Below are 21,481 nucleotides of genomic sequence, written 5' to 3' on the forward strand. Positions count from 1 at the left end.
CACCTTCACCAGCTACCATTTGTATAATTTCTTCGTATTCCTTGTTTGCTACTTCACACAGTCGTTTTGTTTCATTTATCGCGTTAGTCATATTGTTACATATGTTTTCTTTCAAGTTTACTCGCTAAGAATGTATAATTTCTTAGTACTCCTTTCTTTTTTGCGAATGCCCTGTATCCTCCCCTCACGCAATACTCCTTCGGGAGCCTGTGAGGTAACTGAATAAATATGCAACATTATCAAGAGGTGGTGTCTTGGGGGCCGCATTTCCGACTCTCTTACTCAGTAGACGGAACTCCTGAGAATAGGAACATTAACACCGTATCACGCCAGCGCATCGCATACTCCCACGCATTGACCACCAACTGAAAGTCTAATCCATCTTTGTTCGCACTAATCTCTTCTTTCATTCGCCTTTTGTCCTCGCCATCCGTCAATGAAATCTTCTGCCTGGCACCATTGCCTCTGTCATGGATTACGAAGCTTTTGTAACCATCCTGAAACGCTACTCTGTAAAAATTGAATGCTTGTTGATGCTTGTGGCTATCTGTCTTTATATTTTGAGTTTTTCTTTTCAACATGCTGTTAACGGTCAACGACTTCTGTTAAGATCGTAGTGCTGCGTTGCTTTGCGCTTACTGTTGTTCGCCCCCTATGTAATGCCTGCCAGGGCCTTTAAGGCAATTCAATAAAATAAATAAATAAATAAATAAATAAATAAATAAATAAATAAATAAATAAATAAATAAATAAATAAATTCAGTTTAGGCAGATTCCACTCTATATACCAAATGAAGAGGGTGTAACATGACAACGTAACGATCCTCACAGGGGCTACGGGAACATGTAGCATCAAATGGCTCTGTGGATGTCGCAGGCATCACCGTTCCGTCGAGCAGGAGGCAGGAGGAGCTACTTCGCGAAGTGTACGCCGGCGCCGGCGTCGACCCACTGAAGGTCACCTACGTCGAAGCCCACGGCACCGGAACGAGGGTGGGAGACCCTCAGGAGATGGCCGCGCTCAGCAGATTCTTCTGTGTGCCGGAGCGCGAGAGACCCCTCAAAATTGGCGCGGTCAAGAGCAATGCGGGCCATGCCGAAGCCGCCTCCTGTAAGACAGCGTTTCTTTATAAAATGCGCAGTAGATGCTTTCACGTTACACACCCGCGACGACGGCTCGCTTTGAGTAACGGAGACCAATCTCGAAGGCCATGCTTTAGTCGTACTGCGAGCGTACGCACGTATGCAGAATACAAACTGTGGATACGTTTGGTGACATTGTGGGGAATTTGTTACAGTGAATGTTATTTTTTATTGCAATTAGCATTTTTTTTTGTCTCAACCACTATACCAAGCAACGAATATAGCTCCCGTCCGAAATAGTGGAAGTCTAAGCATGTGAGCAACTGTGGTCCAGCAAGAGCCTCAGCATTGAGCCAGCGTTCCGTTAAGACTTCTCTTCGTCAGTGAGAGGCAGCGGGAAGCACAGTCCGGAAGAAAACCAGTCCACTTGCGGAATTGTTGGAACCGAAGCTTCCCTTGTTCGCCAGTTGAGCGCTTTGTCTCAATCTTCACGTTACCTACAGTTCTTCATGTCAACGGGCAGCGCGAACGACAAGGACAAACAAGGAACCACGCAGGCAGAGTGCTGACACAAGTTTCCACTCTTTGACAACCTTTCTCGTTGAAATCTCTTTATATTTATATAATGATAGCGGCCACAAATTTTGGTTATGTCCGATTTCATTGAATTTGTAACGTCTTCCTCAACTGCGTAACTTTCTTTCTGAGGAGCTCGTTAAGTTTCCTTTGGAGTTTGGTGCTACATTCGGGTGAATGACAATTTTTCGTTTTATGTACCGTATTTCTTTTAAAAAAAATGTTATCGGCTGCCTTAAGCACTAGAGGCATGTGAAAATGCAGTTACCTTGGCGTATTTGAATTCCTGTGTATTCACAGGTTTTTCCGTTATGTGTGCATAAGTAGAGCTGTACTGATTCGCATGCCATTCCGATGTAATTTTTCAATCTGTTCTACGTCTATTGATGTCAGGTTGAAGTAGCGGTAATCATACATTACACTTGAAGTAATGACTCCTTCAACGATTTCCCTGGTTTCCCGTTGTTTCTTGGCCAACTGAAACGCTGTAATACTTCGTATTAGGTGAAAGGTATGCTTGCAGTGTGTCATTTTAGATTCATATCGTTCCTGCTCCGTCTTGGTCGACGAATGCTCCCAGATACCCGAGGGAGGGGCGTCGCGCAGTCGTCAGGTTTCCTTGTTGCTGGACGAAGCTTCCCATAATATTCCTGTCAAAAGCCCTCCATGCGCTGTGTAAGTGTTGCGAACTGAAGTACCGTATAAACAAAAAAATGCCACAGTCAACTGCAAATAACACCGTTCCGCGAAAACGCGTGCTGACCTCTTTCGTCTTCTGTCAGAATTTGTCATTTTCACATTATCCGTTTGCACGATCACGTGGTACGTGCGCATAAGATGAGCTTTTAGGAGTTTTTCCGTGCTTGGGGTGAAAAGCGGGATCCAGAAACGGCCTCCAGCGATAGGTGAGCGAACGTATGCCGCTTAAACCTAGCAGTAGCAGAGTAAATGCTAGTGAGAGGCCTACATAGTGAGTGCAAAGTTGGCAAAGGTGCTAATTAATTACTCAATTATGAAATGCCGTTGGTATGGTGAACAGGCACAATAGCGGCCGCTTTAGGGCCTTGTAAAATATCTCCGGGGTCTTTATGAAAACGTCTTCCGACATCAGGAATATTTGCGAATAGCACCGCGTGAGCTAAATATTTTATTTTCGAAATTTTGGCCCGCTTTGAGGTGTCACGGTTTTCCTTTTAGCACACGCTATTAAATCGATTGCTGTGATGTGCTATTCAACCGCGATAATGAGAACTGTGGCTAAATGGTAGTTTGACACTGACCTTGTAATGTTTGCGCCTTCGACCTGCTTCAATTTTGCAATTACCACTTCTGGGCTGAAAATATTATTTTCATCATCAGCAAATTAACAGCATGCTCTATCATGCAAGCAACGATCAGCCAATCAAGTGACCCGACTAAATTGTTGCAATTACGTTATCTGCCGCATGGTATCTGAAAAATTGGTTCACCTTGACAAAACACTAGTTATATACGAGCCCCAGTCCCAACCACACCACCACCACTCAGCCCCTCCAATGAACGAAAAAAAATTTATACGAACGCAAACTGCACCTCAGCGTGTAATTCATAAATTGGTTTAAACGAGAAGAAAGGGGGTTAACCGAGGGGCCCGATTTTTATTAGTGATATAATAAGAAGCCAATAACACTGACACCAAGGACAACATAGGGGAAATTACTTGTCGACAAACTTGTTTCGCACGCAAAATGAGAAGGTTGTGAGATCGTTCCCAACCTGCGGCAAGTTGTTTCTTCATCCACTTGCATTTCCATTAATTCACCATTTTTTGTCCATTTATTAAGCACACGTAATTTCCCCTATGTTGTCCTTGGTGTCAGTGTTTGTTGGCTTCTTATGATATAAATTGGTTTTGGAAGTCATTCATGGTGCAATTTCGGTTTTCTTGCTTATAGCCTGAAGTGAAACGTCACATTAGTGTGCCATAATTATTTTATCTCGTCTCTCTAATATATTCTAACACTCTTCACCTCCCGAGACAACGGTACTTAGCCGGTTCATGCTAACTGTTTTTTTTATTTCTTGTTCACAGCAATCTCCACTATTTCGAAGGTGATCATCCTCATGGAGACAGGCATGATCCCGCCAAACTTGCACTTCAAGGATCCTAATCCGAGCATTTCGTGTCTTCACGACGGAAGCACCGAGGTGATCTCCAATCTGACGCCCTTCGATGGTGGCCTGGTTGGAATCAACGCGTTCGGATTCGGTGGGACCAACGTTCACGCCATTCTCGAGTCAAACCCGGGACCGCACGTGGACACTATGCCCCGGGAAAAGCCTGAACTTCCCAGACTCGTTCTCATGGCTGGAAGGAGCGAAGACTCGCTGAGAGTGGGTTTTACTCGTACTCAGGTTTTGTGGTCTGGCCGGAAAACCTTTTTTTTTGTCCTGCGCATCAGAAACTAACATCTATTCACCGCGCCACCGGCATTATGGAAATATATACCAGCTGCCGAAAATCAGGAACTTTCTTCCGTATACCACGTCGTTCCGCTATTCCCTGTTAGCCACCGCGAGAAGGCTGAAAAGGGGCAATTTCGATGGCAAAGTGCATGGCAGTTGTCATAAATTCTGTTACAACTGACTGATCATTGCAAAGCCTTCTTGATCACAGTTTTACTGTGACGTTACATCCACGGGTGGAGGTGGTGCGAACAGCAATGCAATCGTGACTACAACGAATAAGCTTGAGAACACCCCCACATCATACCTTCCTTTCACATTACATAAGATTTGCGTTGGGGCCTCAACCCTAACATTTTTAAACCCTATTTGCATGGCAGAAAACTCTGGACAGGCTCGAGGCCGAGGGACCCCACCCTGATTCCGCGTACGCCCTCTTGAACCGAGTAGGGCAGCCCGGCGTAAAGCAGTTCCCGTTCCGTGGCTACGCCTTGATTCCTGTGGACGGCTCACAGAAGGCCGTCACCAAGATCGTCGAGAAGGTCCTGCCAGCGAAGAGACCACTATGGTTTGTATTCACCGGCATGGGCTGCCAGTGGAATGGCATGGCAAGACAGATGATGCAGTTCGACGTGTTCGCCCGCTCCATCCACGCATCGCACGACCTGCTGGCGAGGAACTTCGGCCTCGACCTCATCGACCTCGTGACCAACGTTGAACCGCGAGGCCCGGAGACCGTCGCGAACGTCCTTGTGTCCATCGTTGCAATTCAGGTGAGTTTGCGAGCTTTCGACGTATTGCGTGCACTTCGACGCAATCAATATGTGACGCATCAAGAACACCTGTAAATGTGCGTTCAAAAGGCCATAGTGGGTGATAAGTAATGGGAAACGCAACATCCTTCTACGCGATGGAATGTTCAGCGGGAAAGCGCACCCTGGTACCGTGGGTAAGTGGCTCATCGTCGCAGATCGATACTGGACTGCGTTAAATAAAATCAGTGGTATTATACGTATGTGACAACAAACATACTTATGCTCTAGGGTATATTGTGTAGGTCAAGAAACTGAAAGTTCCTTCACTGCATTCCCAAGTCCTGGTTTGAATAAGGGAAGTCGCACTGTCAATTTTTATCTAGAATCCACGTTGACTCGTTATGGCCTGCGGATCTTCTGTGTCAGACTTAGTCGGAGCCAAAGAAACGACGCTCAATGTACGTTCACTCGAGCACAGTACTCATGCGAACGTGGAAGTTGCAAAAAACTGTGAAATCGCAGATTTCTTCTTTTAATTATTGTTAAACTGCGTTATCTCAATTTCCGTTTTTAGCTTCGTGATTAGCATGCTTGTTTTTATACATCTGCAGCTCAATATGTTTAGCGCCTTTTTCTTTTGCATCGTCCACGAAGACAAAGTTATAGGGGTCCGTTCCCTGGTTTATCTTCATTTTTTTTCTCCGCTGATATTCGGTGTTTTAATGCGAAACATTCTTTGCCTCATTTTTTGTACTTTGCAGTAGGTGTTTAGGGTCTTTTCTCGCCTAGCTTTTAAAAAATAACGTGCTTCAGATGTGGGAATCACACCTCTGCCGTCGATCACAGGATCCGGGTGCTCTAACCATTAAGCCACGATCGCACGCATACATTAGGAGAATCGACATTTGGGCAAGTTTGTACTGGCTGAGCATCTTTAAGGGAGAGCGCAAGATGACAAAAGCAGAGAGCACTGCCTCAGCGCTGTCCTTTGTCTTTCCTGGTTTCTGTCTTTTTCTTCTTGCGCTGCCCCTTCAGGACATGCATGCTTCTCTCGTTCCAAAGCCAGTCAGCTCTTATAAGAAGGTGATTAAGATGGACCACTATCATGGCTCGCACAAAATAATTACTCTGCACGTGCAACCCGTGCAACTTTGTCGTCTTCTTTCCTTGTGACAGCTTGCGCTTTGAGTCGACGTGTTAGGCAACGCTATCTCCGGGACCGGCCCACCTAGTCCAGTACTTTTCTCGCAGCAGCATACGCTACGTAGGAACTGCGGCGTTGTTGAAACTTCGTGATCGCCCAAGTTAATCAAGTTTAAACAATTCTTCATCTAAGTACAAACGCCTCCGTAGTTTGAACACAGATCGCATGAAACGGTCATAAGTATGTTCGAGTGCATAACTCATATACGCTGATGGCGTCACCATCAGTGTTTCTCTCGCTTGCGCTCGTCTGAGGAAGGTAATAATGATGACCATTATGATCACATTGAGCTACGTTCCGCGAGGACTCCTTGCCGCGACGTTTCGGGGAGCTTCGTCTCGGCCACCTCGCTGTAATCTTGAGATATTGCTGCAGAAATCTGGATGGAAACTCCTTTATGAAAAATCATGAATTGTTCCTATGATCTCCTTGAAAACATCCAGTAATTGCGCAAGCAGGCAACAGTTGCCGAGCTATTGCTATTTTATTTTAAGCAAACAAGACAAGTAAGTCTGCAGAACCTCTGTGAGGTTTCATTTATACAGGGCAAGGTTTTAGCAGATGCGTACCGGAAGTCCTGCGGAAATGTTTCCAAGTTTCAGCGGTAGTGCTATGATGAAGCTGCTAGAGAACTCGCGGAAAAGCGCCATAGCTGAAGGTTGCTGACGACGGGGTAGTTCCCGCAGCACAGTAGATGCAATCTCGCTTAGACCAGGAAAAATTTCGTGGTGATTTCACGCAGTGGAAACCGTCTTCAGTAGAGGCACGATTCCTATGACATCTGAAAGAAAGGAAACGGGCATCGTCCATGCTGACTGTTTAGAATGCATTAAATACGCCAAAAGATGTGTATTCCCCGCAAATCTTACACGGACTTTCCGACACGTCAGGACAGGGACTTCAAAGATTTTTAGCTAGAGGACTACGCATGTGTCAAGGAGTTCCAAGAGCGACTTCTAGCTGTGTTGTAATAGCTTAGGCTCGCCGATCTCCGTTTCCAGTTATGGGAACTACAGAAACATGGCGACATTAATTCTATCTTCAAACACACCATAAAAGTCACCCATTGACCATAGACATAATGAAACGAGATAGTAGATTTGTTCATAAAGAAATTATATATTGCCGAGACATTAACTATGGAATTCAGACATCGAATAGTCTCCATGGCTGCTTACACTTCCAAAAAATGTAATTGTCAGTAGGCGAGATATTCAGAAAAAGAGACATGTTCATTGAAGTCGCTCAACAATTAGCACTTTACAAGATATATATGTGGTATTCAGGATACAGGCACGTCTATACAAATGGTTTCAGTGCAGCAACCTCCAACTCCAGCATTCATTATACCGCACATCAATAAACAAGAATCCTTTAAACTTTCTCGCGTGACTTAGTCCACAACGGCTGAACTATTCGCAATCGTGTGTGCGATAAAATTCATAATGTCAATAAGAGACGCGCAAAAATAGGTAATTTTCAGCGATTCCCAGGCGGTCCTAACATCACTGTGCGGGACAAAAGCAAAAACATATACGAGACCTCACAAAGACAAGCCATGCGAAGCAGGAAATATCATTCCAGTGGATACCAGGGTATTGTAACATTCCTGGCAACACAGCAGCCGATGAAGCCGCACGACAAGTACACCTCAAAGATGATGTGATGGCGCTTCCAATATCCAAGAATGACTTACACTCCATTATAAGTACAACTCTCTCATATTTGTAGAAATACGTGGTTTGACCAGAATTCTAAGAGCTCCGATTTGTATCCGTTGATCGGTTTAATGAATTCAAATATTGATTTCAGTAGACATAAATATCTAAACCCTTATTTATCGATTAAGGCTAGGCACAGCCCACAGAAAACATTTCCTACATAGAATCGGCCGTGCGGAAACCCCCAAATGTGATTGTGGATTTGTAGAAGAAGATGTACATCACCTCCTTCTAGATTGCACACCCCCCATCACGGCAAACCAATACGCCGAATTAAATCAACCATAATTACATCGGGCCGCAGGTTTTTCAGTTGATAGAAACGTTTGGGTCCTTGGCGAACAACGGCCTTGCAGAAGAGCGCTTTAAAAGCATTAAAACTTTTATCGAAGACAGCGGCATTGTTGCCGTTATTAACGATTTTACTGCTCCTGTCATTTCAATGTCGCTGTATGTATGTATGTGTTTGTGGATTATGTTAACTGTTCTGTTGTGATTATATGTGATGAGGCGTTCACACAATATACGTACCACCCGCTGACAAGAGACTGCATTGTTAGGCGACATTATCATTTGTATATTTTAGACTTTCTGCTACCGAACTCTGGAATCGTTTAACTTGTATATTGTACGTATCAGGTACTTCTTACCTCCTATAGTGTTAGTGTGAAAACGTTGGTTGACAATTTCCGGCGCTTGTATGGAAAGGTTATTTGATGTGTGATCTTGAACCCCGTATGTTATAGGCTAGACCTATTCGAGAGTTAAGCAGTAGCCGGCGCCTTAAATTGTGCGTCAACATCTCCGTATATAACATCAATAAAGAAAGGGTGGTTCACAATGTGTCCACAGGTGGCACTCGTCGACGTCATTTACGCTCTCGGTCTTCGCCCTGACGGAATCGTGGGTCACTCGCTGGGAGAGATCGCCAGTGGGTACGCCGACGGGGGCCTCACCGCAGAGCAGGCCATGCTGTGCGCCTACTGGCGTGGCCGATGCACTGACGTAGGGAATCTTCCAAGAGGAGCCATGGCCGCTGTCGGTAAGTATTTGGGCCCGCATTCGCAAAGGGGCCCGCATCCTAGAGGAAATTGTAAAAACAAACGAGCAGTCAAAACTTCTCAACCATCGCTCTTGAATACGCTCCTCATTTGGAAGTCAGGCTATTGCGAAAATCTAGCGAGGAACCGAACGATTTCACATAACGGCTTTACTAATTCGGGACATTTCTACTTTTCAGACATTTTAATAGACGCAGTTTACAGGGCTTCGATGCATGATCATGATGTATAGTAACAGATGGCATTTTGGTACATCAATTTTCGCTAAAGTTTCCCACTTTCATTAGATTTCTTGCTATTCATCTCATATGGTTCGTTGTACTTGGCTACCATTCTTAGGTTGAAAAAAACTTAATTCAGCCCGGTTCAAGGGTTTCTTCCAAAAAAGATTATTTCTGCATTTTTCGTCCATTCGGAACGGAAAATTAGTGTTATCGCCTCATCTAAGACATCTTATCAGCAGTCATCACCTATAGCCGATGGTGGTCCATTCTACGTGGGCCTCTTTACGCAGGGTTGACATGGGAAGAAGCGAAAAGGCGTGGCCGCAACGGTGTGGAAGCTGCATGCCACAACGCCGAGGATTCCGTGACCGTGTCCGGACCGGAGGACGCCATTTTCGACCTGGTGAAAGAGCTGCAAGAGGAGAAATTGTTCGCTCGTGTTGTGAATACCATGAATGTGGCCTTCCACAGCACTCAGATGCAGCGCGTAGGACCTGCGCTGCTGAAGGAATACAAACAGGTTAGTGACGAGCGAGCAGTGCCCAAGGTAGCTGCCGTTAGAATCCACAACAAATGGAGTTAGTTCCAGTACGGACAAAGCACTTTAGTGATCTTGACCAACAGCCGCTGCCGTAAAGCTTGCTGCAAAAAGAAAGGAAAAGAACTACAATAGAGAACCCTGGTGCAAATGAGTACGTGTTCTGCGAGCACGGAGGTCGCGCCAGCAAGGTAATGGTGAATGTTATGTGGATTTGCTTCAACTTTGTTATTCTGGCTTCAGATTTACGATTCCGCAATGTGACCATTTTTCAAGAAGAGGTAGCGTTACACATTCAACAATTCGCAATACCTTTTAATGTGCGCATGAACTAATCACCGTCGTACATTTAGAAATACATAATTTCATGGTAATATAGAAAGGTAAAGTCATATAAATGTGTTTATTTACTTTCTTTATTTGTTTCACATTACCACAATACAGATTTGCCCAAGATGTTGTGGGATATGATAAAAAATTGTCAAGAATTCGGGTACCAAATATAAAGCATTCATAAGCACAAATAACTAAATGGGAGTATTCACACCAACAAATAAACGCGGTATATCTCTGAAACTATGGAAATATAAGTTCAAACAAAAAGCACACTTATCTAAGAACGTCTGTTCAAGTTCCTTGCAAAAATCACTAGCCTCAAAAACCGTTTTAGTAAGGGCGTTCCAGTCGGAAATCGTCAATGTGAAAAAACTGTTTAAATGCACTGGTTATTGCAAAAATTGGTTTTGGTGCATGATCATGCGTGTGTCCACTACTTCGCATACTTAAGTGTCGGACATATGAAGGCATCCACATGTCCAGTTTGCCTTTAAAAGAATGTGCAAATACTACATGCGAGCATAATTTTCCGCACCGCATATTTTTTCCCCATAATAGATTAGACAACTTTCCTTTGTAACATCCACAGCTTTTGTACATCTACATCCGGTTTACTTAGCGCATCCCAGATCACCGAAGCATATTCTATTTCAGACCTGACATGTGAACTGTATACCACTAAATTGAGCTTTGTTGGAGCTTTTCTTAATGAAACCATATCATGCAAGGGCATTTTGAGAACTAACCTGGACATCATGTGTTTTCTCCAAGTAGTCAACACTTATATGTCAACACTATACTCAAAATTCCTAACATTGGTTACATTATGCTCAGTGCACTTCGCACCAAGGTTATATGACCAAGATAAATATAACAACTGATTATACTATATACCCGACTTCACAGCAATAACCCTATAGGAAAGGGCGTCAGTGACAAAAAAATGAGTTCCAAAAGCGTACTCTCTAGTGTAAGCACATTAAATTTGTTCAGCGTTCAAAGCTAGCCTTATATTAAGATCGAATTACATTTACATTTGTCCGATTCCCCCAACGCCAAATGTGTGGAGTAAGTTGAGGGCAAATTTAAGTATTATAATATTAGAATATTTCATTTGTAATGTTCAAACGAATGATTACAGTCTAGGAAGAAATGACCTTTCAGTGTCCGGTACACTAAGTAGACCAGAATACATACAATAAATCGTTCAGTGAAGTACTTAGAAACAATCATAATCTTATGTCTGTTGCACCGTTGTAACAGTGCAACGGTGTTGTAACGTTTGTTTCTAACGATCACTGTGACACCTCTGGCCACGTGAGCCAAGGTAGCGCTGATAGATACAGGGACCAGCCGTAACAATTTCGTGATCACCAATGTTGCTCTTCAGCCTGGTCTCGCTTAGAACAACTAAGCGATGTTTGTAGGAAATTAATACAATTTGAAGTTCACCTATTTGATTTAAAATTATTACAATTATTAGAATTCTGCCAGAATTCAGAGAAATGATTCACATTTGACCGTGAGGTATTTATGAACGTCAAATCCACATAAGATTTCTGTGATCGCTTCCTAGTCAAACTCAAATCCACAATGGTGAAGAAATCAATGTTAATCTCATCATACCCATGTATGGTAGCTGCACAATCTCAAACCCAGGGTTGCCTCTAAAAGGTTTTGCAGAAACCATATGGTTGTCACAGCGAAGACGGAGCTAGCCACCTTGTCTTTCCGGAGACGAAATGGCGGATTATCGACAGATGTTTTAATTGTGACCACAGGAACCCTTTCTTCGCGGTAGGATCAAAGGTCTTGTTATTAATATTTCCGTTATATCTCGTGTCGCGAAAATAAGAACAGTTCGACACATATGTGTCCTGAGATGAGTCGAAAATTCATGCTGTTACCACAAAGCACTTTCTGTTTTCCTTTTCGAATTACGGCTGTGTCTACGCTTCACAATGTAGTCTCGGATCACAAAGAGCTTTATGTCAAGTTTAACAGAGCTAACTCCTGGTTCACGTATAACCATCAGAGGGTAGTGATGCAAAATCTTAAGGTTTCCTAAACATCATCCTTCTGGCTTGGAAATACCCGTATGCGTATTGACGCACAGCTTCAGAGAAATGATTCAGGATTTCAAATTCGTTATATACGTAATTGGTCCAGCCAACCTGCGGCAGGAGGAACGCGCATCCTACCGCTGGGCACGGCAAAGCATTTACTCCGACGCCGATTGTTGTGAAATATGTACGTAAGCTGTATATGACGCGGTCAAATGACATTGCTGATCTCGCAAGTGCGTTTCTAATGCACTATCAGTTTTCAGGTGACCTCTCATGAACAAAGCGTTTTCAGCTGTTGTTATCGAGCTTAAAGTTCGAATTTTAACGAGATTCGAGAGCCATATTTTGACACAACTTCCATTCGGATATTGAATAATGAAATTGAACATATGTAAAATAGAGATATCGGAACAAATGTGAGGCAGGGAGGTTAACCAGAATAATTTGGGTTTCGCTTTCCCTCCGCGGCACGCGAGCGTGATGGGCTATTTCATTGCTGTGTCATGCATTCTCAAACGCTTGCACAAATTTGCTTCTCTTAAGCACGTAATGTTTTGCCCAGTAAATCCAGTTGATGCGCAGCGCCCGCCATGCGCATTTCGTGTTACCGTCTGTTTGGTCTGGCGCAGTGCATTGCAACAACGTTTCATCATGCCAGCAATCAACGCCACCAGCATTCATCAATAGGATCAACCAGCCTTTCTTTCTCTCGTGTGCTCGAAACAGGTGGTGCTGGAGCCAAAGCCCCGAGGAAAGAATTGGGTGAGCTCCTCCGTTCCCGAGAGCCGTTGGACGGAGCCCATCGCTCAGCACTGCTCGGCCGAGTACTTCGTCAACAACCTCGTCTCACCCGTGCTCTTCTGCGAGGCGCTGCGACACGTGCCTAGAGACGCCATTGTGGTGGAGATCGCGCCTCACTGCCTTCTGCTGGTAAGAACGAGTATGGGCATATTTTCGTGCGTAGAGCTTCATTAGATCCACAGTCGCCATAGCCACTTGTGATAAGTTTACGCTGCGTAAGGTATGAGAAGAATGCTGGACAATTCCACAGCCTTGGAACCTAGCCTGCAGGGCTATTTTAAGTCTGTACTAGTGTACAGAAACGAAATCCTTCATTCCTTCTTCCTTCTTTGTGTGTGTGTGTGGGGGGGGAGGGGGGAGTGCAAGGAGTAACTTAGTTGGAAATGCACAGTTTTCATGAAAGCATCCCCTGAAACTGTTGACGCCAGCTTCTCTGCACCTTATTTTTTCTGGAGGCCGATTTATGGGTGTATTACTGCTTACAATTCATCGCTCGGCTAAAGAGGCTCTTGCTGTGTAGAATCATGGCCAACGCTGTTGTCATTCGATACAGAGAGGCACTTGAGTTGCATCGGATTACGGGAATGGTGTTTTACAACCTCGATACATCACTCTGGAATGCGCATTGCCGCAAGCAATGTGGTTCCAATTCACGACCGGCTACGAGGCCGGTATAACGAATGGACCACCATTTGAACCATTCTTTCCGTTGCCACGTCGCTTTCCTGGTGAATTTTGCCTGGCAATAAAATCAGTTTACAACGAGTGTCCACGTTGTCCTGTTGCAACTTCAAATACTCTGGTTTTCTTTTTCTCACTAGACGCTGGAAACACCTACAATGTCCTTAATATATTGACAAATATAGTGTAGGGAGCTGTTTTCGAACTACGAACCATGGGCTGCGGGCTCGTAAAACGACGCAGGAATTTTTAAACTGTCTAGAATTCATCGACCTCAGTAGCCGATCATAGGCCTGATAGGCTAGCCTACGTGTTCGCACCGCTAGTGTTTCTTTTCCTGTTTTCTTCTTTCTTTCTTCCGTTCTCTGCCTGCCTTAACTGGGCTCTCACGATGTACGACGGCAAACCGAATGCGCGTCTGGTTGATCTCTCCCGCGCCCCTTTCCCTGTTCGCGCCTCACAATTTTCTGTACGAATTTAAAAGCGAAACTGAACACCGATGGCCTCCAGGAACTCCGCGAATGTCGTTAAAGCAGCCAAACTGTCCGCAGTCGATTCTACGCCGTGCACTGGGCCCTGGCGCCTCCTGCGTTGGCCTGATGAAGAGAGACACGGACAACCGCTCCTTCTTCTTGGGTTCCCTGGGCAAGCTCCATACTCTGGGAGTGCAGATGGACCCATCGGCACTCTACCCGCCCGTCCCGTGGCCAGTGCCACGCGGCACGCCAAATATTGGCCACCTGGTCAGTTGGGACCACACGCAGCAGTGGGCCGTCGCATCGTGGAAAGACGTTCCTACCCTCGTAGAGGTGAGTCAGCATTTACGCGTCAATGTTTCGGTGTGCGCGCAGTCACACAAACAATTTATCAATGTTCCGAATCGCTAGATTGAGCAGCACGCCGTATTAAATGACTTTCTGGGCTATGAAGAGTGCGACCAAATGAATTGAGCCGAACAACCCGGCATACGTATAAAAAGACACAAATAATGTATGCAGATTTTGCACTGGTACAGCAATGTATTTCGTCCAAATACCGTTATTTAGGTGAGCTACCTATTATAATTACAAACAGAACTTCCACGTTACCTTTTAAGTTTAAACACTTTGCCGAAATGTGTGAACGTTCTGGCCTGCAATCTTTCGTTATCAATGAATTGCACTGAAATCTCCTGCTTGCTGCTGCTGTGCTTATTTTTGCTTTTGAACAGGGTTACAAATCTGACCAAATGATCCAAGGCATCGAATAACTGAAGATGTCAATGTGAAAATATGCTGCGAATTATCAATTGAGCAATTCAAATATGCCGAGAATTCGAACATGATCTAATACAATAAAGCTTAAATATAATATAAGTGACTGCGCAAGAGAGTCTCACAATATGTTACTGCTAAAGGAAACTTGAAACGTGAAAGTCTATTTTTCGCTTTTTGTTGTTTTTTTGCGAAATGGCAAGCTTTGATGCTTGTGAGAGAGCGCACAACAGTCGTGTTCGCTACGACAAATAAATCAAATTACTAGCTTGACCTGCGAAAGCAGTTTGGCCAGTAACATTGTCAGGCTTGGTTCTTGCCATGAAGCCAAAAGATTGGCCGTGAGGATACAGTACTGTGTGAGAAAAGATTAGGCATATTCATAGAAATGTTGCCAATTTAACGTTTTAGTAACAGTTAAATTATTGAAAATTATAAAATACAAAAGCAGCTTTCCTACAGAAAAAAATGTATTTGTACCTGCTGCTATTGTTCACTTTCATAAAGAATCACTATAGTGATTTCTTTTTAAATAAGAAATCTAGGATTAATGCTGCCTAAAGAACAGAGTTGAACAAATTGTAAGTTTCCATCAGCTTGTTAGCAAGGTGCTGGCGTGATCATTATTTGGCAGCCGATTGGATTTGTTTGCCATATTTTAAAAATACCGCTGTACTCATATAATATCTTAATGCTTCCATAAATTCCTGTTCAGATAATTCCCTTACTTGGTTTATAAGGAAGCCCAGTGTTACGAATCGGCAATCAGTTCAAAAACATTCCTCGCAATTTCAATGTCGAAGGTTTTGGATATAGTTAACCAATTCGCACAGATTTTGCTAATATTTACAAGAGGGTTTAATCCTAATTGTACTGTGGCGCCACGCATCTTTTCCTAGTTTGCGTGAGCTTTCTTCATCATCTCTCTGTGCACACTACAGAACGATACCTCTAGTCGCAATCTCTCTTTAGTCTTGCCTCATGTCGGCCGGTCCTTCTATGCCTGCAAGTTTTCTGATTTCATTCCTTCAGCATCAACTGTACTTCAGTTTCCTAGGCACCTATTATATTAATCGAATCGGCCACAGAATATTTGTGCTAGATCCCTGCTGCATTCCCGAACACATGATATATCCAATGCTGCTTTGATGCCTCAAAATATTTAAGCGATCCCTGTAAGACTTGAGCACACCAAACGTTATTGCTCTAGACGTTTTCTTATCATGTCAAAAACTAAGCATAAAACTAATCAAGCTAGTTAAGTCACACAAACACAATATACCAGTCGCACGAAGTTCAAAAAACGCGAAAAATGGGAGTAACCCTCAAATTCGATTTGAGGGTTAGTGTGGTGCCCAACAGCAGCAGAGCATTTCTGTTACGTAAAGGAAGTTCGCCCGGTATGGTTGCCAAACATTCTCAACCTGTTGACGGCGTCCGCAATCGGGAGACGAGCGCTCCGATCTCGGAGGCTATGGCGTCACTGCTATGGTTTGAGCAGCGTCCGCGTGAGGGCCGTTGGCGCGACAAGTGTTCGGCATGTCGCGAAGCCAATACTCCCACAAGCGTTGACATCAAAGAGGGTGAAAGAATGAACTAGTGAGCAGTCGAGATAAGTGAGAGACGATTAGAATATTGCTGGGAAAGAATGTAGCAAGAACATTGATAGATCCGGAGTCATTGCCAGCGTAGGCAATGGTCCAATACAGTGAGAGAAGATTTAAATACCTAAGTTAAGATCGAGACCAGACATGCAAAAGGAGAGACAGCGATATATGTAGTAAAACTTGATTGAATCAAGTAGGCTAGATAATCATTCGCGCCCACCCCGTTTCAAAGAGGACGCCAATAAATATCAGCATCTTCGACATCATTATGTCATCACTATGTTGACACGTCCTATGCGATGACTGTAACACTTTGCTCGGGGCTGTGTGATAATAAGATAAATAGAGAATAAACCCAGGCCAATACATGTGAACGTGAATCGCGCTTTACATTTTTGAGCTGTGATCATAGTGCCACATTTGGGTGTCAGGTCGCGTAGCACGAAGAGCCAAAAATTGCTGCATCGTAATTGTGCTATGGTGCAGCCCAATAAGCTCCCGCAGGAGTTTTAGCATGGGATACATATGCACGTTGTCAACGAAAGCACTACGCTACCTTCAAATTTACACCGCAACGACGGATCTCCCTCTGGATAAGAAAAACGGATCTTGAAGGCTGTCTATTTGCTAATCGCATGTGCCGGAAGCAATTTATAGCCAGAAACGCGTAAATGATATGATGTATCACACACCTTTTATTGTTCAAAACAAAGAGAATTGCCGAAACGTTTGCTGTCGCTGCGGCTTCTCTTGTTCACCCATAGTTGGTCACGTGCAGTCCTGTGTCATTGGACACATTAAGGAAATCCGTTCCTTTGGCGAGACACGTGACTAAAGGCGAAAATAAACGTACCGTTAAAAAATGCGGCCGCTTGCTCTACTAAACCTGTTTTGAACAGAAATAAGTTCGATGAAATGCACTGTACTTCAAAAAGGAAACAATTACACCAGTCTATACATGTGTTACAGAATGAATCGTAACTAACACTGCCTTTATGACCGTAAATTGCATTCGCTAACGCTATAACGGGGTAATACTGTACACGTGGGCAAATACCCAAGAACGTAAACGGGAGTACGGCCGCCATGGTAGCCTTACGAAAAAGCACCACACCACCTGCGTAAATTGCAGACCAGATGAGTTCGACTGCCACTTATAGCTAGTGTTCTTTCCGACAACCTTCGTTTAGATTCATCTTGATATGTCTTTACGTTACTGAATTTTAATTAAATATGACCTCTTGTTTTACCAATGCCATACTTTTGTTCATTGTATGTTTGTTTCGTTTCATATGGTTCTAAAGTGATCCTCTTCAAACTTGGAACGTGCACTATGATGATTACCATATGGTAACGAGACGCTCTGTCATGCACAGGGAAAGGACGATATTGTGAATATTGACATCAGCGGAAGCGAGGACGACGCCTACCTGGCTGGGCATCGGCTCCGTGGCGAGGCGACATTCCCTGTGGGTGGTCACGTGGTGCTCGCGTGGAAGTCTCTGAGTAGACGTCGCGGCAAAGTTATCGAGGAAGTGCCCGTCATCTTCGAGAACGTCAAACTTCACAAGAACGTCGTCCTGCCTGATACGGGTATGTAGCCAGAGAGAGAGAAAGTTGTGCGTATATGTATATGTACACACACTATTAAAGAAATGGGCATGGGCAGGACATGTAATGAGGAGGGAAGATAACCGATGGTCATTAAGGGTTACGGACTGGATCCCAAGGGAAGGGAAGCGTAGCAGGGGGCGGCAGAAAGTTAGGTGGGCGGATGAGATTAAGAAGTTTGCAGGGACGGCATGGCCACAATTAGTACATGACCGGGGTTGTTGGAGAAGTATGGGAGAGGCCTTTGCCCTGCAGTGGGCGTAACCAGGCTGATGATGATGATGATTATTATTATTATTATTTACCACGAACATTCATATATTGCGGCCAGTGTTCGAAAAATTGCGTACACGTCCGATCCGCGTATGCTATCCTGTGGTTGCAGAGGGAAAACGGCGGACGTTGTCCTGCGAGTAAACTGAAACCTGTGCATACTCAATGCTGGCTTCATCTGACTTCATTGCTTGATTTAACGCGCCACCACTTTAGTGGACGCGTCACAACGGTCGACGTGATGCTCCACATGTGGCGTTCACGTACTGAAGCAGCATATTTCTTTCCCCGTTTCTCAAGATGTCTGCAGTCAGTAATTAATCTCTGTGTTCTGAGAGAGTGGCTACATTCGTTTTAGGAAAACAACGCGACGTTGAGTAGCTGTACGTAGTAGCTGGAGTAGCTGTAAACTTATATCAGTGAATCATCCTCTCCATGCTCTAAGTCTTATTATGGCGGACGATAGTGAATTAATAGCAGAGGACAGGAAAGCCAAGGTTTTGCTTTGTTAGAGCTTTCTGGCTAAACCTCCGTGCTAATGTGTCGCGTTGACTAATTTCGAAGCGCTTTCGCGCAACTTCCTAGATTGGGTGGCTTGTCCTAAACAAACAGAACCTAACTGTTTATCAATCAGCTGTTACCAAGTAGCGAATAAGCAGTGTCATGATCCATGACGTCACACTGAGCTAGTGCCTGAACTTGCGGCTGGTTTCGCCACCTGTGTTTGGTTCTTGCCTCTTTTTTGTCCCCCGTATCCTCCTCTCTCTGTGAGACTGGTGCTTTTGGCACTGCAAAAAAGCGTCGTACCGTGTTTGGGCCCAGCCTAACACAGCTACGGATCAAGGAGTTCACTGACCGAGAGCGGGCCCAACATCGATGAACGGACGATGAAGACGACGACTGTACAATCTGGCGCGGGCTGTTCCCTCTGGGAAGTGTTACGCGTATAGACTCTTAAGAATATGCCTGCATATAATCGTTCTCGTGCATCTATCCACGTAACACCATTCCAGTTAAGCGTCCCATTTAGAGGCATACTGACGCACATATATCCAAAGTTGCAAAAAATTTACCACACACACGTTGCACGTGAAACTACGACCTCATAAAGTGTGAATGTTCGGAAGCACTTTATGAGATATGTTAAATTCATACCGAAGTTTATCGCGAAATGGTAGGACTGGCATCGCTGATATTATCGTGATGTCACAACGGGGGGCGTAAAATTTGCTGACGTAGTGTAATAATGATGTTCAAATATCATGACGTTGGTCACTAAAAAAAAAGATCACCGAGAGGGAAGCACGCGTTCCTTCTGGCTGCATTCGTGTGTGACGCTCAAGTTTTTGTTATTCTTGATGCCTTGCATTAAAACCTATGGAATAATAGAGAAAGAAATAAAAAAAGGCTCGAGCTATCGCAAGAACGTAACGAGCCAGTGCGTCATTACGTAGCCACCGAACCGGCTCCCAAACTGTATGTGGGTAGTAAAACAAACAAAAATATATAATAAAAACTCACCCGCGACAGTGGCTAAGGCGTTACACGAGGTTACGCGTTCTATTCCCGGTTTCTACTTACCAATGGGGGCGGAATGCATGCAAATCTCACGTGTGCCATGCTTTACTTACACGTTAAAAATCTCATGCGGCCAAAATTAACTCGGAGCCATCCACTAGAGCCCCCCTCGTAACTCGCTGCGATGTTTCGTGACTTTACACCCCATTGTTTTTTTTTAAATGGTAAACTAGTTATGCCTCTCTGAAGCTTGAAAGCGTTCCCACTGTTATTTAGAAGATCCGGACTCCCACATAACACAATGACGTGACAAGTATGTCGCGCGTGTCCGCCTTTGACCAGTAGTTATGCGCTGGTTGAAACGTCATTCTAGTTTGTGAGTGGAATACACTCTACAGTTCGTTTAAAGCATTAACGAGAATGTCTCGCGCATGTGACCAGGTACCCTGCGCCTTGTCGTGACCATCATGTACTCCTCCGGCGAGTTTGAGGTGTGCGAAGAAGGCGGCGCGGTGGCGGCAAGCGGTTGCATTCGCGTTGCCGAAGGTGGATCCTCGGCGATCGACACAGAGCTGCCGATGACCTGTGCCGAGAGCACAGCCTACGAGCTGGACGCTGAGGACATATACAAGGAGCTCGCCGTGCGTGGTTACGACTACCAAGGAGCTTTCCGAGGCATCATGCAGGCTACCATACAAGGTGAGACATTCATTTCTGGTGTGTGCGGAACAAAGCGTTGTTTGCTGCCACCCTGGTCTAGAGCAGAAAGAAGCGAGCTCGTGTCCATGTGTTAATAACGGAGAAATAAGAATGCAAAGGCTGCTTGCACACCGGCGGCTTGTGCGCCTTGGCGGACACCAGTTTCGCGAATGAGAAGAATGAGCAAACACATAATTGACGAGAGTCTGTTAATTGGCTTTTGGTAATTTGAGCGACTGCGGTATGTGTTTGTAATGTAGACCTGAATACAGTCGCGTTCGAAACCAAATTCATTTTATTATACTTATAAACGCTCTCCGAGGTACATATAATCAAATTTAGCACTCAGTGCAGTAATTTCGCATTCGGAGGCGCCAATCTGAACTCATAGAGGAACCCCTTCATGACGCAGCTCATTATGAAAGAAGGCCGGACGCCAGTCTTACTTCTACCAGCCTACATCCGGGGAGGAGTTGTGATCAGTTCCGCCCTGATTTTAGAATGGCCTGCTATGTGGAATGAGTTACGTCACCTGCGGGGCTCGTCTTATTGGGACTTGCGCCTCTGAATGCCAAATTAGCGTACTGAGAATGAAATTGTATGATGGATATCTCGGAACATATGCTCGCTTCAAAAATCAAACAAAACTAAGTGGCCTTCGACTACGATTGTCTAAAAAATTTTATATAAGCATATACTGTAACCGCGAAATAGAAAATGTTTATTACCATGTTTCCGTCGTACTCTTCTTGTTCGCGATGCTTCTGACCGCCTAAGCGGATAAACCAACTATGCAAGGAAGTTTTGTGCAGCTGGCTTGTCGTTTTATTAATATATTTCAATATTTAGCTTTGAATGCGCAATGTTTGTGACATTGAAATACGAGTATGTGATACGACTACTCCATTATGTTTAACGCCTACAAATATTTGCACTAGACAACGCAGCCTTAATTTTTCTTGACGGCCCTTGATGTGAATAAAGTCAAATTTTTATATCACCACGAGTCTGCGTTGTGTATACCAAAAT

At 44.4% G+C, this 21,481-nt stretch overlaps 1 protein-coding gene across 1 annotated transcript in view; it reads left to right on the plus strand.

Moving 5' to 3' along the window:
• LOC142591381 (fatty acid synthase-like) overlaps positions 1–21,481 on the plus strand; it is a 62,411-nt gene that overhangs the window by 19,715 nt on the left and 21,215 nt on the right. Inside the window, exons 5-13 of the mRNA XM_075703707.1 lie at positions 878–1,111; positions 3,731–4,032; positions 4,485–4,877; positions 8,637–8,826; positions 9,360–9,589; positions 12,736–12,939; positions 14,043–14,282; positions 17,710–17,944; positions 20,195–20,452. Coding sequence (XP_075559822.1) covers positions 878–1,111; positions 3,731–4,032; positions 4,485–4,877; positions 8,637–8,826; positions 9,360–9,589; positions 12,736–12,939; positions 14,043–14,282; positions 17,710–17,944; positions 20,195–20,452 — 2,286 coding nt within the window. The remainder of the gene's footprint in view (positions 1–877; positions 1,112–3,730; positions 4,033–4,484; positions 4,878–8,636; positions 8,827–9,359; positions 9,590–12,735; positions 12,940–14,042; positions 14,283–17,709; positions 17,945–20,194; positions 20,453–21,481) is intronic.

The sequence above is a fragment of the Dermacentor variabilis genome, chromosome 8 (assembly GCF_050947875.1).
Source record: "Dermacentor variabilis isolate Ectoservices chromosome 8, ASM5094787v1, whole genome shotgun sequence".
Lineage (NCBI taxonomy): Eukaryota > Metazoa > Arthropoda > Arachnida > Ixodida > Ixodidae > Dermacentor > Dermacentor variabilis.